The following is a 16,243-nucleotide window of genomic DNA, read 5'->3' as shown; positions in this document are numbered from 1 at the left end:
AGAGCTTTGATGATTTTATCTTTGCCTTCTTTGCTGTGGAAATGATCATCAAGATGATTGCACTAGGGATTTTTGGGAAGAAGTGCTACCTGGGAGATACGTGGAACCGTCTGGATTTTTTCATCGTTCTAGCTGGGTAAGTCAGAATTCATTCTTAAACAAACAACAACTTTATGCTAACAACAGCTGAGGCTAACTAACTAATCTCCAGCTGAGAAAGAGATGATTGTGTCCATAATATTTCTTCATTCTTCAATGTAGACCAAGTAACTGAACCAGGACAAGTGTGGATTCCTCCCCCCAACCACACTACATTTTAGTATACCTAACAAAAGCTGAATATTACCCAAAGTTTCCAGTTGCTTAATTCTACCTTTAGATGTTTTGAAACATGCAGTAGTGATAGCAAAATGCAACGAAGCTATGATTTACGCCCATATTTAAAATGTATTGATTTTATTTATTTAATGCATTTCTTCACCACCTACCATCTTGAAAATTACAGAACAAATGTCTTTGAACTTTGCCATTGAGTTTCTTTTGTTGCATTTTCAGCTACTCTGAGTCATTAGAGACACTACAAACATCTCCTTGGATGTTTATGAAACAGTTTATAAATGCTAGCAATTTTAAATTTATTTATTTTTGCAAACTTGATAGAATACTCTGAGTTTCCTGCACAAATGGCCTTGCAGTAATTTGCCTTGTCCTTTTGATACAAAGAGTTATTTATATAGGCTTGCAGAGTTGAAGTATTGAAAATGAGGGTGTTGTTAGGGTCCAGGTGGGACATGGAGAGATACCTATGTTGCAAACCAGTTAAACATTTCCCATTGTCCACACTATACTTGCATATTACAAACTGGTCTTTGCATCAGCACAGAGCATCTATCTCAACATAAGTCATTTTTTTTTATCATATACCATACTTCACATTTCCGATTCTCTAAGTGCTCATGGAAAAGTGGGGATACCTTTGAAACTGCAGAGGCAGCCTTACAATGTGACAAGGAGAGACAAATGCCTCAGGTGGCAGATTTGGGACACCCGTTTTAAGAGCAGAAGAGTAGGAGATAGGCAGGTCTGAGGGCTTTTCTATATGAAGCTTTTATTGCATGCTCATGATTGATCATTCACAGAAGTTAGTGGATCCTTTACATGACATCATCAATCTCCAGAACATCTCCCATGCTTTCCCCCCTTTATCCTGCTTTCAAAAATATTGGAGATAATGCAAAAATCAATTGGCTGTGTGAAATGCTGGCGTAGCTCTATAATGACAGCACCATCTAGTGGCTGTAAATTGAAACACACAGAAACATATAGAACTTCCCGAAGAAGGACTTTCCTCGATTCAAACCATGTGTCCACCATGAAAAGGAGCCAACTGTAATCCTACAAAGAAACTGAAAGCAGAAAGCCCTAGTAAGGATGAGCAGGGTTTTTACTTATTGTAGAGAAGCTCTGATTCATGGGCAAAGTCTATCATGGAGATTTTAGTTGCAAGTTTCATTGCAATGCATGCTTCCTCTTGGTTTCAATGGAACTTGAGTGGGCGAGCTTTCCAAAAGATTGTGCTCCGTGATGTTAATTAGCTAGGAGCCATGGCTCCGAGGTAGAGCACTTGCTCCAGGTGCAAATCCCTTGCATCACCAGTTGGAAAGGATCTCAGGTAGCCGGTGATGTGAAAGGTCCCTATCTGAAATCCCAAAGAATAGACCGTACTGACCTAGACGGACCAGTGGTCTGTATCAGCGTAAGGCTCGTCACGATAATGGGGGAGGCGTTGCCATTGGCTTTTCAGCCTGAGGGAGCAAAACGTCTGGGCCAGGCCTGCCAAGGTATGCAGATGCTTCATTCCCTTTTCTGTACGCCTGGAGGCTGCCCTGTGTCTTCTGAGATCATCCAGGAATTCATGTGTGGGAGGAAGCATCCTTGGGCAGCGATCCACCATCACAGCACAACCAGATTAGAAGAACTGAATAAGTACTGTAAACAAAACTATGACATCAACGGCAGACTCTCCCCCTTGTCGTCGTACACACACACACACCCCGCCGCCTCACTTGCCACACAGCGAACAAGCAGCGTGGACAGCACTCGCCATCCACTGCAGTGATCGCAGCTCTCTGCGGCGCTCGTAGTGTTAAGTTTTGCAGACGGCAGCAACAAAAGAAGGCCACAAAACCCGGCTTTCCTTTGTTTCCTGCCAGCCTGTGTGCTGCTTTCCATACTGTAAGGCCTTTTGCTCCGCAGCTTTGGGCGGACTCAGCTGGCACTCTGCTCAAGTATTTTCTCTGGCTCCAGAAATATTGGTAGTCTCAGTTTCATGCAGATTGTCCAAATGGATGAGGTTTCAGCAAGTTTGTTTAAAGCATGGAGGCTGAGTTCCAAAAAGGGAATATTTCAGTCAAAATGTGCGTGATTGCCCTTTTGTTTGGAGGGAACGAGACCAAGTTTTTGCCTTTCATGAAGTGTTTTTCTTTCAGAGGCACCTGGTTTAAATTAAAGGTTCTTTCTAGCACCCGAGAATCTCCTGGCTGCGGCTCGAAATCCACATGAAAAGTTCCTGGGTCCCAGCCAAAAGGGTTAAGTTTCCTTGACACATAGCTTAGAGGCTCTCTCCTCACCTTCCTATTCATAAAGAGTGCCCGGAGTCTATTAGGGTTCTGCCCCTGCTCCCACCCACCCCCCTCCCATATAATTAACTGGAATTTCCTGGAATGGACCAGAGGAGTCTAGAAATAACCCACAACTACAGCATTTCTCCAGGTTAGGAAGTCAGCGGCAAGAGGTCTCCCAGGCTGCTAGAAGGAGCCATACTGGCTTTTTCAAGGATGTTGGATGCTGGTAAAACTACTACTGCTATTACTACCGCTACTACCACTAGTAACAACAACAACAACAACAGCAACTAGCATTTGTATAGTTATATAGAGTCATAGAATAGTAGAGCTGGAAGGGATCTCTAAGGTTTTCAAGTCCAACCCCTGCTCAATGCAGGAATCCACCCATCACTGACAGATGGTTGTCCAGCTGCCTCTTCAAAGCCTTTAGTGTGGGAGAGCCCACAACCTTCCTAGGTAATGGGTTCCATTGTCGTACTGCTCTAACAATCAAGACGTTTTTTCTGATGTCCAGCCGGAATCTGGCTTCCTGTAACTTGAGCCCATTATCCCGTGTCCTGCAGTCTGGGAGGATCAAGAAGAGATCCTGGCCCTCATCTGTGTGCTTTAGAGTTTTCAGAGCATTTACCGTACATTATTTCAGGAATCCTTACAGCAATCTTATAAAGGAGATTGGTCGTATTATCTCTACATTGCAGTTGGCCGGCTTAACGTCCACCTCAACTGAGGGGAGATTTGAATTGTAGACGTCCAAGCTCACATTTTTGGCCATCACAGTACGCCAGCTCTCTAGTATCACCTTAGCTACCACCATCCCAGCTCTACAATGTATGGTCTCACACTGAACCCTAAAACACCCAACAAAGTGTGAATAACTTTAGAATTCTGCATCTTGGAATCAAAGCCACTTGCAGGTTTGAGGGAACCCTCAGCATAGTCCCCACCATTGTGGTGGGTGGTCTAGTCCCGTCTTGTCCCTCCCCTCCTCTTCCTCCTTCCCCTCCTATTTATGCCTGCTAGCTGCAGGTGGTCACCCCTAACTGAGGAGGAAGAGAAGGAGGAGGAAGATCAGTGGTAGGGTTGCTTAGGCACTGCAGGCTATTACAATGGTGGCCACCCAATGCTCCTCAGAGGAGCACCAGCAGAGAAGGGAATCTAGCAGCAGTGGGCCCTTGGCCAGGGGCCAAGGTATGCTGAGGATGCAAACCTGCTTGCACCGGCCTACTTCAGATACAAAGTGCTAATTACCCAGTTTCAGATTAACACCCAGTTGAACAAATGATGAGGTTGAAAAGAGTCCAAGATAGTCAGGTATGGTTTTTAAACCAACTGTGTTCATCTTCCTAGTCAGGTATAGGCAGGGCTTCTGGTAACGCTGCACCATCACGTCTTACTTTCCCAGGGTTGCCCTGTGACAGTGAGTTACAAATCGCAATGCTGTTTAAGATCTGTGGTTCTATTTGAGCAAGGGTGTAACTAGAAGAGCCAACTCCCTTTACGCTGCTTTAAAAAATAATCAGAGACTCTAAAGCAGCTTTTCTCAAACTGGTGCCCCTCAGATGTGTTGGACTACAGTTCCCAACATCCTAAGCCAGTATGGCCTTACCTGCTTGGGGATGATGGGAGTTGTAGTCCAATACATCTGTCGGGCGCTAGGCTGTGCGCTAAAGAAATCTGGCATTTTGGGGCTTCCGTAGACAGGGGACGTGTAAATAGGGGATGCCCTTCGTGTTCATGTTGTACTGGTGTTAAAAGAAAGACCAACCTTAGAATGAGATGACCATACCTTGGTCCCTGGCGCCTTCCATTAAAGCTGGGCAGTTTGTGAATCTACCTCCCTCTCACACTCCAGAATATGATCTGCCCAGCTTCCTAGAAGGCAATGTTGCCAAGCTCCACTGGGCATCCGTTGGCTTTGGCAAAGTGCTGAAGCTAGTCTGATAGACTGAATGAGTGGCAGGAGACTTCCTGCTGTTTTGATCAGCTTTATAGCTTGGAACCTATGATGGCTCCTTTTTTAAAAAAAAGAAAAGAAAATACTCTTAATTTGTTTAACAGGGCAAACCCAACCAAAATTTGGGATGAGATTCACATCTCCCGAGCCAAACCCCAATTAAATGGTAGCTTGGGATATCATGTATGCGCCTGTGTGTCAAAGCAAATACTTCAGCGGGTGCTAGGTATGTACAGCTGCGCTACGAAGCTGCATACACATTCAGGCACACGTTACCCCGGAGGGCCCCAGTTGCATCACGGTAACTGTGAATGCCGCTCAAGAGCCGCAAGTTGCCCTCGGGAAAACTCTGAAGAACATCGAGTGAGTTTGTATGTGTCTGTATTCCTCTCCGGTATCTAAGGTTGCATGCCCTTTTTCTCACCAACGCACTCTGAGAGTCGCGTGCAAAGAAGACAGCCTGTAATTCTGAACATGTGCTAAGCTGGCTGAGTTGAAACCTAGCCTAGGCTTCCCTCCTAGGCTTTCACTTGGCCAATTTAGCACAGTCTAATAACATCTGCAGCGCTTTGTTCTTGCCAGGCTTTGGGGGCCCATTAGAGTGTGCTAGAAAACCCCTTCTAACATACCTTTCAAAGGCTAGTCTGGACAAAATCTTCCTCAGGGTTATCCCCAGTTTGTGTTTTTGTAATGATCCTCGCCTGGCGTATGTGAAAGCTTGTGCAACTTGCCTGCCTTGGCAGTCGATCCCACAGATGAGTGGCTGGAGGGCGAGGAATTGGCAGTGTGGTGTGTCTGGAAGTGTAGCGGGAGCCTGGAGTTTGGGCAATGACAGTCGGGAGGGATTTGGGGTGGGGGAAGAGGGGCTGAAGCTCTCGGGGTCATCACTGTACCAATTCTTTTAAGATGGGTTTCCCAGAAGCTTGCGACAATTTTTATTGCTTCCTTCTGCTTCAAGTCATTCCTGTACTGAACTATTTTATATGTGTATGTGTGTTGATCTTTCTCTCTCTCTCTCTCTCTCTCTCTCTCTCTCTCTCTCTCTCTGTGTGTGTGTGTGTGTGTGTGTGTTTGTATGGGTCTCTGTGTGTTGTGTTTTTGTGTGCATCTTTGTGAGCTTTTAAAGGGCTGGAGAGAGACAGCTTTTTTTCTAACGGAAAAAGTATAAAAGAAGGATTGATGCTTCTGGTGTGTGTATTCTATTCATCCCACTTTTGTCTTTGGTAAAAAGGCTTTGTAGGGTTTTGTATTGTTTCAAAAACCTGCAAAAATTGTTTGATCACAGCTGATAGTCAGATAAAAGAAATATGCATATATACAATAGGAAGTCATAGAATCGTAGAATAGTAGAGTTGGAAGGGGCCTATAAGGCCATCGAGTCCAACCCCCCTTTCAATGATGCCCCTTTCAAATCAATGTCCAACTTCCTTTAAAAACAAATGAACACCATAATGTCTGTCTCTAGACACAGATGAGTTTCACAGTTTCTTCGGGATGATTTGGTGCTAGCAAGGTTTATGCACAATTATCAGTCAAGACTGATTGCAGCAACTTCACATTTAAATCTTCTTCTTTCATTTGAGAAGAGCTGTACAATCTTTGGGGGAACTTCCCTTATAAGAAACTGGTGTGATCAAAATTATTCCCATTTCACAGATGGGGGAAAACCCCAGATCCATGATCACATGAGCATATACTGCCTCCCACCACAATATACTGTGAAGATGCATCAGTGGAGACCTATTCCCACAGTCATTTGGCATGAGGTGACTGCACAAAAAGGACATGAAAACCCTGCCTGTGGCAAGCCCAAGCCTGGGACAACAAAAGGTTAATTAAAGTATCTTGTTGGGAGTCATACAGTATTTAACTACACAACATTTAGTGGTGACACAACAACAACAATAGTTAAAAGTGGCACATGCCCTTTCTGGGCAAGTTCTCCAAGCCCAAGGGTAGAGTTCCTGTGCCAGAGGTACCACAATTTTGCGGATCGACTCCTGCTACCTGATCACCTTTGTCTCTCTTGCTTTAAGGCTTCTCTCGCTGAGTGTCTGAGCGGTTCCCATCTGAGCCCTGTCAAATGCAATCTAGCTGACAAAGGATCAAAGTTGAAATATGAAATGAAATATCCTCTTTTCCTTTCCCCAAGCTCATTGTCTTTCCCCTCTGTTTCTTCGCTGAAGAGGACAGGAGGCCTCTTCCTTTTTCCCTTCGCTCCCTAAAACAGCTCTCCTTTCTCCATCCTAATGAGAAACCTGCTGTAAGGGGCTAAGAATTTTTACTTCTTTCTTAAAAAAAATTCTCTCTGTCCCCAAGCCATCAAAACAGGTATATTGAATGGAGTAGACTGGTACTGAGCTGCTTTATGAAATGGCTTCATGTGGAGGAAGGGGCTGTAACTCAGTGGTAGAGCAGGGCCGGATCTACACTATTGCTTTAAAGCGCTTTATAACAGTTTTATAGCGCTTTAAAGCAGTTAAAGCGCTTTATAACTGTTATAAAGCGCTTTAAAGCAGTAGTGTAGATCCTGCCCAGATGCTTTGCATGCAGAAGGTCCCAGGTTCAATCCTGCACTTCTCCAGGTAGGGCTGGAAAAACTCCTTCCTTAAATTCTGGAGAGCAGCTGCCAGTCAGTGTCGATAATTCTGGGCTAGATGGACCTATGGTCTGACTCAGGCCTTAGCTAGACCTAAGTTTTATCCCGGGGTCATCCCTGTTCATGTAAATGACACACAGGATATCCTGGGAGCAGGCAGGGACGACCCCAGGACGATCCCGGGATAAACCTTAGGTCTAGCTAAGGCCTCAGTATGGTGGCTTCCTATGTGGATCCAGTGGGGTTTCTACTGCTAGGTTTTTCTTGCCCTTTTAGAAAGTGGCTGCTTGTTCCTTCCCACAGAGATCTCTGTAAAGGGCCCCTTACCTTTCTTGTACTTCCATCTGAATCTTTCAAGGAACTGGGAACTTGACATCATGCATGTGCCCTGGATCTTCTGAGCTGTGCCCTGGATCTGTAGAACTGCCCCAGTGCAATCATCTGTCTTAATACAAGCCTGCTTCTTCCCTCTGAGCTCAGCAGCTTTGCAGTTAGACCTTAGGACTCATTTACGAGAGGGAGTGTCTCGCGAAGGCACCACGCTTTTAAACAAGAGGCGAGATTGCCACTTTTCCTTCTACAATGTGCTCATTATTTTCTCCCTGTTTCCCTACTTTTCTGTTCTTACATGCCCGCTGCTGGAAGCGTGCTTGCAATGAGATTTTGAAGCGGGAAGGAGAAGGGCAAGAAGAGCTCCCTGTGAGATACTGGTATTTCACACAGCGTTTGATTTTACTGGCCCAAACTGCAACCTTTGGCTTCTGCAGAAGTTCCGTAGCTTCAGTACAGCAAAGGATTTAATCAGCCTCCAGAAACCTGTTTCTCCCCCTCCACTTTAATTTCTCCCATACAGCTGCGGCCAGCAGATTATACCGAAAGATGGGTTAGGACTATATGACATCATGATCCAGGAAGTGCTGGGGCTTTAAAATGGTTTTTTAAAAAAAGCAAGAAACAGCCCTCAGCCACCTCAAGGCATAAAGTCAATTTAAGTATGTTCACAACTTCCTAAATTCTCTAAATACCACTCCAAAACATGTCATGGTCTGGGGAATTCTTTCTATTTCCTCCCACCCTCCAACCACTATTGTTCTTCTCTTTTTACACCCCCATCCTGGTCGTTCTTTATCTTTTGGGGGAATTTTCCAGAGGGAAGGGTGATGGGCAAGAGAAATTCTGATCTGTATTTGACTTGATGCAAACAGACAAGAGGGTTTTTTTTTTTCTCCTTCTCCTCCTCACCCAAGTCTTTAGGAAAAGGGGATTCACATAGTTGCAGAGGAAGGAATTTTTCAGTTGTCATTACCCAGTAATAGGAAGGGTTGTATCTCAGTGGTAGAGTACATGCTTGGTACACTGTGGGATTCCCTGCCTCTGGAGGTCAGGCAGGCTCCGACCTTGTACTCCTTTCGGCGCCTCCTGAAAGCATCTTTATTCCAAGAAGCCTTTATTTAACATGCAGCCTTGGATTTCTGATTTTTGCTTCTTTTTAAATTTTGTTTTAACTGTTTTATTCTGTTTTTATTTTCATTTTACCTTGTACACTGCTCCGAAATTTTTCAATGGGGAGCTGTATATAAATATTCTAAATAAATAAATAAATAATACGCAGAGGGTCCCAGGTTCAGTCCTTGGCTTCTCTTTATTTCACTGCTAATGTTCGTGAAATGTAAATAAATTCTAGTAATTCTAAATTTGCATGATATAGGGATGTGTATTTGAATTTGGAGAAAGCCTGAAGCCCAAGTAGAATCAGTCAGACTTTATGTATCAAAATAATATATTCTGGTTTAGTTTCTCTAAATGCTGCAGGAGGAAGGAGTGTAGTTGACTGTCTGAGAGGCCCACCATCTAATCCTAGGGCACATTTTACCATGGGATCCAGTCGCTGTGCTTTGGAGGAGGGCAAGGATGGGACCACAAGAGGGCCGTTCCTCCAGTGCCGCCATGTTTCACTATCAAAAAGCCTTCAAGTGGATTTCAGGCATCATAATTCCCTAGCCCCTGTTTCTATCCTTCTGAAACTTTAAAGGTTTCTTTCCCTGGGACAGGTCTATGACCTGTTTAGTAAATTTTCATACAATTTATTAAACAAAAAACCATGGGGGGCAGATAAATGGAAAGCGCAAAGCTAAATCACTTTACCCACCCACCCCAAATTGGGGAACTTGTCTTCCACAAGTACTGCTGCACCTATCCTTCTGAAACTTTTCTATATTCTTACTTAGGAGCACTCTAGGCTACGTAATTTTTAGAACAGTGGCCCACAAGGTCCACAAGAAGATAAGTGTGTCAACACTGATCTTGCACAAACCTCCTGTGGTTATCATTCTGCAATTTGGCAGATGTGATCCCCTCAGATGGGGCAACTTATTCTGAAATGTTCATCCTATTCTGCTAAGAAATAAATACATTATCAGCAGTTCCCTCTAAAAGAAAGTCAAAATATTATGGCATGTAGCACCAAAACGCCTTGCACCTATTTTTCTGACATTGGCAGGTGTAATCCTCTCCTAAGGGGCTACTGCCACTATCCAGTTCTGAGCAAGAAAAAAAGTTACAGCACTTAAAAAAAAAATCAACAGGAATCACAAAGCCTCAGTTTTCTGAACATTGATTTACTTTTAAGTATTGAGTCAAAGTAGATTGACTCCAATTGGTCCAAGCAGAAGCACGTTGATTTCCAAAATGCTGAATCGGGAGATATATATATATATCACACACACAAACACACACACACACAAGCACATGCAAATTTGTGTCATAGGCCTGTGCCCCAGATCTTTTAAGAAACTAGCAACACCTCTGCCTGAGATGTTCCCAGATTATTATTATTATTATTTATTTATATAGCACCATCAGTGTACATGGTGCTGTACAGAGTAAAACAGTAAATAGCAAGACCCTGCCACATAGGCTTACAATCTAATAAAATCATAGTAAAACAATAAGGAGGGGAAGAGAATGCAAATAGGTACAGGGTAGGGTAAGCAGGCACAGGGTAGGGTAAAACTAACAGTAGAAAGTAACAGTAGAAGCAAAGATGTTACATCAGGAGGGCACTGCCCTTAATGCGTCTTGCAAGGAGACAATATTTCTACCATCTAAAGAAAGATCCAAGCTGCAGTAGCCGATCTAGGCCTGGCAAAGTTCCTGCTTGTATGCAGAAGCATTTGAATCTGAGACTGTTTCATGAAATGGTTCTTGTTTCATTTCAGTTTGTAGTATGAACAGCAAACCATTGGCAAGAATGTTAATTCACATTGAAAAATGCTTCTCTTCCACATTCCCTGTCGTAATGAGAATGATCAGATGTTCACGTACACGGTGGAGAAAAAGACTTGAGCCTCACGTGTGATGACGCACTAAGACTGTTTCCTGATGTAAAGGTCCTTTAAAGACATGGCAACGCTGCTTTCTCCTAAAGCGTTACTATATGAGGCTGAGCCTAAAGTTCTGAAGCAGAGTGGTTGTTTTTTGTTGCCTGTAGTGAGGAGAGGCAAAATGTTTTGCAAAAGACCTTTCTCCCCACCCCATAATTCCCCCCTTTTCCTACTGCCAGTGTGTGGTCTTGGTGTTGGTAGCGATTGCACTCCCTTGCTACCACTGAGCACCATTACTAATAAAAGAATTTGTCGCATAATTAAGATAAATAAGGGAACACGGCTGTTGGAAATGGAAAGAAATGGAAAGTGCTTTGCTTGTTGCTAGTAGAATTGAAAAATAGCAGCCAGGTGTGGGGGAATGTATGTTTAACAGAGTGCATTGTGGTATATGATAATGTTCACATAAGCCCAACCTAACCTAGAGTGTTTCCACATGGAGGGTTCTTACTAGCACTACAAGTCAAAAGACATTGTGCAGCTATTCCGTCTTTCTCTCCTTAATGTTTTTTTTGTGTGTGTGTGTGTGTGTGTGTGTGTGTGTAAAAAACAAACACAGAAGAAGTGGTGGGAAAGGTTTCTAATGGAAGATGACAGCATCTTGACTCCCATAAATAATAATAGCCTCATCTGGAAGCATCCTTAGTTTTATAGTGGCCAGTTTTAGCATGTGTGATCCCAGTTTGAAATTCGGGCCATCTCCCCTCCCCTTCTCACATCCATTCAAGTCCAAAATTCAGCTCCATTCCAGTAGATATCCTCATCTTTTGAAGGACTTCGCCTAGGCATTCATGTGTTTCAGGAGTCTCTGAGCAGAATATATGGAATATACAACTGTACTGGATTCAAAAGCATGGGCTCAGAAGAAGCTGATCAAGAATTATATTTGCAACTGGATTGGGTTGGGCTGGGTTGGGTGGGCATTAAGCCCATCTACTAAGCAGAAGCTGTGTACAAGGCAAGAAATGCAATGCTCAGAGTTTCACTGAAGTTTTGTACACCCCAAAAAACAATCTAGGTTGATTGTAATTCATTATTGGTCATGCTGGCTGGGACTTACGGGAGCTGTAGTCCAACATATTTGGAGGGCACCATGTTAGGGAAGGGTGATTTAAGAACTCTGTGTAACATTGGGACCCTCCAAAAATACTGTCTTGCCATAAGGATTGCCCAAACTGAATTGCAGGAGAAGGAATTATTTATTTGTGACAGTATAATGCAACTATTAGCAGTACTCACAGAGGTTGTTGTATTTTGCCATACATCCCTCTAATTATAGCTAGACTTGTTTGAAATGAGAAAGGAAGAGTACCATATTATCAGATCTCATTCTTTTTAAAATACAGCTCTCACTAGAACAGAACTGGACATGATTTTTTTTTTATGTATCACATAATTATGGTCCATTATTTCAAATGGAATAATGGGAATGGATATTGAAAGAGTAGTTGAAGGTTAACAGGAGCTGGGAGACAGACCTTTGCCACCCAAAGAATAATATAATTGTGGCATCTAAAAGTGTAAGATCTTGAAGCACTTAGGGTGAATACTTACATCCCAAAGTATGCAGAATTATTAAAACCAAAGTGCTTCTTAGTGTTGTCCAATATCCATGATAGAATTATGGTGCACTCTGACTTTCTGTCTCTTTGCAATTTTAGTTGTGTGTTCCCCTGAAACACACATGCGCATGCACGCACACACACACACACACACACACACAGAGGCAAGAGAAAAAGTAATGGTGGGCTACAACATGCCTCGCACATACAGGATCCATGGAAGGTATTGAGGAGTTCTCGTCAGCAGATGTATAAAAGTGGAAAGTGTTTCCTGAAGGTAAAAAAGCTCGAGAACAGTTCTGTTCCACCAAAACGCACCAAACGATGCTCAGAAAATAATTCAAATATCAATGCCTAAATAGATACATCAAGCCGCATCACATCTAGGAAGAAACGCACGGTTCCCATCACTTCCTGAAAACAGGAAGTAACGAGGCCCATTCAGTCTGGCAGGAGAGAGAAGCAACCAGAATTTTTCTGGGGGGTTTTGCGTCACAATGAAGGCCAGAAGGGGCGGAAGAAGCAAGAGAGGCAGACAACGTCATGTGAGCAATCCATGAGTGTGCAGTAAAACGCTTGTCGGATGGAGCTTCTCATCAAAGTCTCTAAAACAGTTCATATTACTGTGACCATTTCAAGGTTCCAAATCCAGGGCAGAGAAGGACTTCAGCAAAAAATAAATAAAAAGATGATAGTGATGATGATGAAATTAAAAGACCTAATTACATGCTCACAGTTGCTCCAAAACACCATATATTGTGCTTTCTTTAAAAGTTGATGCTTGTGCCTTAAAGGAATTTGGTCCATCTCCCCATTTTGATTTAGAGCCACATGCTTTCAGAGTGCTAAATAGCCACAATGAAATACCTTAAACGAAGTAAGTTACCATGAAATCATATACTTGGAAGATAGTTTTTTTAACCTGTGCTTGGGCTCTAGATGTATTGACATGCAAATGATTTAGAAAAAGTTCTTCCAGTGGTTGTATAGAAGAAGTGCAATGGTTATGAGGTCATGATCTCTGGGCAAATGTTGCAGTCACTTTCCTGAAGCTAAGCATGTCTGGGTAGTGCCTGAATGAGAGATTGCCTGGGAACTCCATGTAAGTTACCATGTAAGAAGGGCAGGATATTATTGTGCTAAGTAAGTAGAATAAGTGCTATTTTGTGCAGGGACCTCATCTCTGTTGTTGGTTTTAGATCATTCTCAAAATGTGGAATGTTACATCTAAAGGGAGGTGTGAAGAAACAGAACTGTCCTCCATTTTTGTATTTAGTTTGATTTTAGGATATTATAGAGGTGTGTGTGTGTATGTGTGTGTGTATGTGCACTAGTCAGTTTCAGAAGGAAGGACACCCAGGCCATTTCTACACCTGCCTTTTTCCCTGGGATCATCCCTGTGCATGCAAATGACACACATGGGATCCAGGATCAGGCAGGGACGATCCCTCCATTTTCCTGGGATAATCTTTAGGTGCAGAAAGGGACCAAGAGTCCTAGAGGAAAGAGTCAGAATGGTTGGAACTGGAGATATTGCTTGGATAAGAGGCCTGGATAAAATATAGTGAGATTAGCTAGATGTGTTTATCCCTGGTTGTTTCGTTACCCCATTGCTCATTGTGTGTGTGTGTGTGTAAGTAAGTCTAAGTATGTGATGTTTGTATATCCATTCAGAATTTAAAACTTTTTCATTTTAACACTTTTCTTCTGTAAAATGTTAAGCTTTATTATTTGAATATTTATAGCCCCTTTATTTATGGCTTTACCCACCCCATGTCTAATAGCCAACTCCTACATTACCTAAAATAGATATCAGGGAGTTTTAAGGCTCCTTAAGGCATTGTCTACACTACTGCTTTATAATGGTATTAAAGTGCACTGACAGCTGTTGGGGCCCATGACACATTCCATACACCGTTTTCAAATCGCTTTCAAAGTGTTGTATCCTGCTTGGTGCAGATGCGGCCTCAGTGGAAGCAGCCAGAGCAGTCAGGGTTGGGGGAAGCTTTTCACCTGGTGAAAAGCTTACCAGCTTCTGACAAGGGTTCATAGCCTTTTGAGATCCCTTCTTTCACCCCCAAACCACATCACCCTTCTTTTCCATCTGTTCCTCCCTCCTTTCCCTCAGCTTACAGGATTTTCAGTTTTTAATGTTCCAGGAAGAAGGAGGTGCAAGTGTCTTAGCTAAGAGAGACTCACGGTAAAATAATGAAACAAAGAATTCTGGAACTAAGTAATTAAACTCTTTATGTGCATCTTTCATCGGGCTGTCCTGTGGATGGGTAATTGTCTGTGCAAATATTTTTGGCCACCTACACACGCAATTACCCAGTGTGCAATGGTAGCTGCTCTCATTTTGCATGCAAACTGTGAGTGTGCAATCGCCTGTCTGACATTTCTGGAACACCATCCTTCAGTGCAAGCCAATGAGTCTGAGCCAGCCGGCTGTCTGATGAGATGTGCAACAGCTGGGGTAAAGAGAGAGAGTAGGGAAGCTTTGTGTATGCATGTGTAAATAACAATTGTAACTTGCTCTCCCAGATTATCATGAGCCCAAATGTAATTTCTGTACCAATATGCTCTTCCTGGTTCATGGTATGAAACTGCTAGTTGTGACAAATGGGTTGATCTCTTCTTTAATTTTCAATGAATTTAGTGCATGTGAGGGATCATAACAATACTGGGTCAGATCACAATGTTCCATCTGAGTCCAGTTTCTCATACTGCCAATATTGGCTGAGTCAAAGGATCATGGCAAGTGGATCGAGTTGTGTTCCCCCTGATTTCCATCTTTCACCCCATTCCTGTACTTCTAGCCTCAGAAGATCTACTCCAGAATGACAACACATTCCCAGATTCATTTTGACATATAGCCAGGCCAATAGGTGGGACATGGATATGGGGCAGGAGGAGATGAGGATAGAACTGTGCTTGTCTTTCGAGCTTTATCTGAACGTTTTTAAAATACAGTATCTAAAGCTTTTAACTTTTTTAAAAAATAAAAAGTCGATATTTATGAGATTGTTCAATAAAACAAATTCATTCTGAAAACATGGACATTCAGAAGCCCAGGTTTCATGCACATAGAGAATAGTTCATGCTAAAAACTGGAGTACATCTTATTTCTAGAAGGGTGCATCATAATAGTGGACAATTCAGTCCATGTTTACTTGGAAGTAAATCTTATTATGTTCAGTCATGGGGGTTTACTTTTGGTAAATTATTATTAATAATAATAATTTATTTATTTATTACATATTTATACTGCCCGACAGCATAGGCTCTCTGGGCAGTTTACAACTAAAACCATAATATAACAGTCCAATTTAAAACGTTAAAAATCACATAAAAACGCAATAGGTTACAGTCCAGGGAAGGCTTGTCTAAAAAGATACTACATTTTCTGCCTCCCAAACCGCTCGAGGGAGGTTCTTCCAGAGGGTGGGTGCCGCTACAGAGAAGACCTGCTGTTGAGGTTCTTTATGACGACATTCTCTTCGTCTGGGAATGACGAGCAGGGCCTCCTCTGACGATCATAAATGTCACCTGGGTGAATATATGGGAAGGTGGTCTGCTAGGTATCATGGTCCCAAGTTGCTTTGGGCTTTATAAGATAATAGCATGACCTTGTACATGGGCGTACGGTTGCATCTCAGCAGAGCTATTTGTGGGCCAGGGGAGGGAGAATCTGTGATGTGTGAACCAGGACTTCCTATACCCCGCTGGGCCTTGAGACAGTAGTGTTGAAATGGGGTGGGATATTTTTCTCTATCTCTCTTAGCCTTTTCTGGCTATTCCCTCCCCTCCAGATTTTTCTTTCCGATTGCTTTCCATTGGAGGAAATAAACTGTTCCAGCTCCAGGACTGGTTTAGTTTTTCTCCCATTCAGGGGCATGTCAGAGGGATTTCTCCCCCAGAATGCCCTCAAAGCACCTCCTTTTTGCCTTCTCCACTATATGTACTCTAACAACAGAGGAGCAACAGGGGCAGACTTTCCCACTGCCACACAGAGGACGCTATTGAGGGCAGAACCCCTTCTCCGCCTGCAGACCACTCTTTCTATGTGCGGACAGAGAGAGCCACCAAATCCTATGGGGCTATGGGGTCACAGTCATTGA

General features: G+C 43.1%; 1 protein-coding gene across 1 annotated transcript in view; it reads left to right on the top strand.

Annotated features, from left to right (window-relative positions):
* The window catches only part of CACNA1G (calcium voltage-gated channel subunit alpha1 G), a 392,734-nt gene that overhangs the window by 182,868 nt on the left and 193,623 nt on the right, over window positions 1-16,243 (top strand). Inside the window, exon 3 of the mRNA XM_063120222.1 lies at window positions 3-136. Coding sequence (XP_062976292.1) covers window positions 3-136 — 134 coding nt within the window. The remainder of the gene's footprint in view (window positions 1-2; window positions 137-16,243) is intronic.

Source organism: Elgaria multicarinata, chromosome 3 (assembly GCF_023053635.1).
Source record: "Elgaria multicarinata webbii isolate HBS135686 ecotype San Diego chromosome 3, rElgMul1.1.pri, whole genome shotgun sequence".
Classification (NCBI taxonomy): domain Eukaryota; kingdom Metazoa; phylum Chordata; class Lepidosauria; order Squamata; family Anguidae; genus Elgaria; species Elgaria multicarinata.
This window is presented reverse-complemented; position numbering and strand designations above follow the sequence as displayed.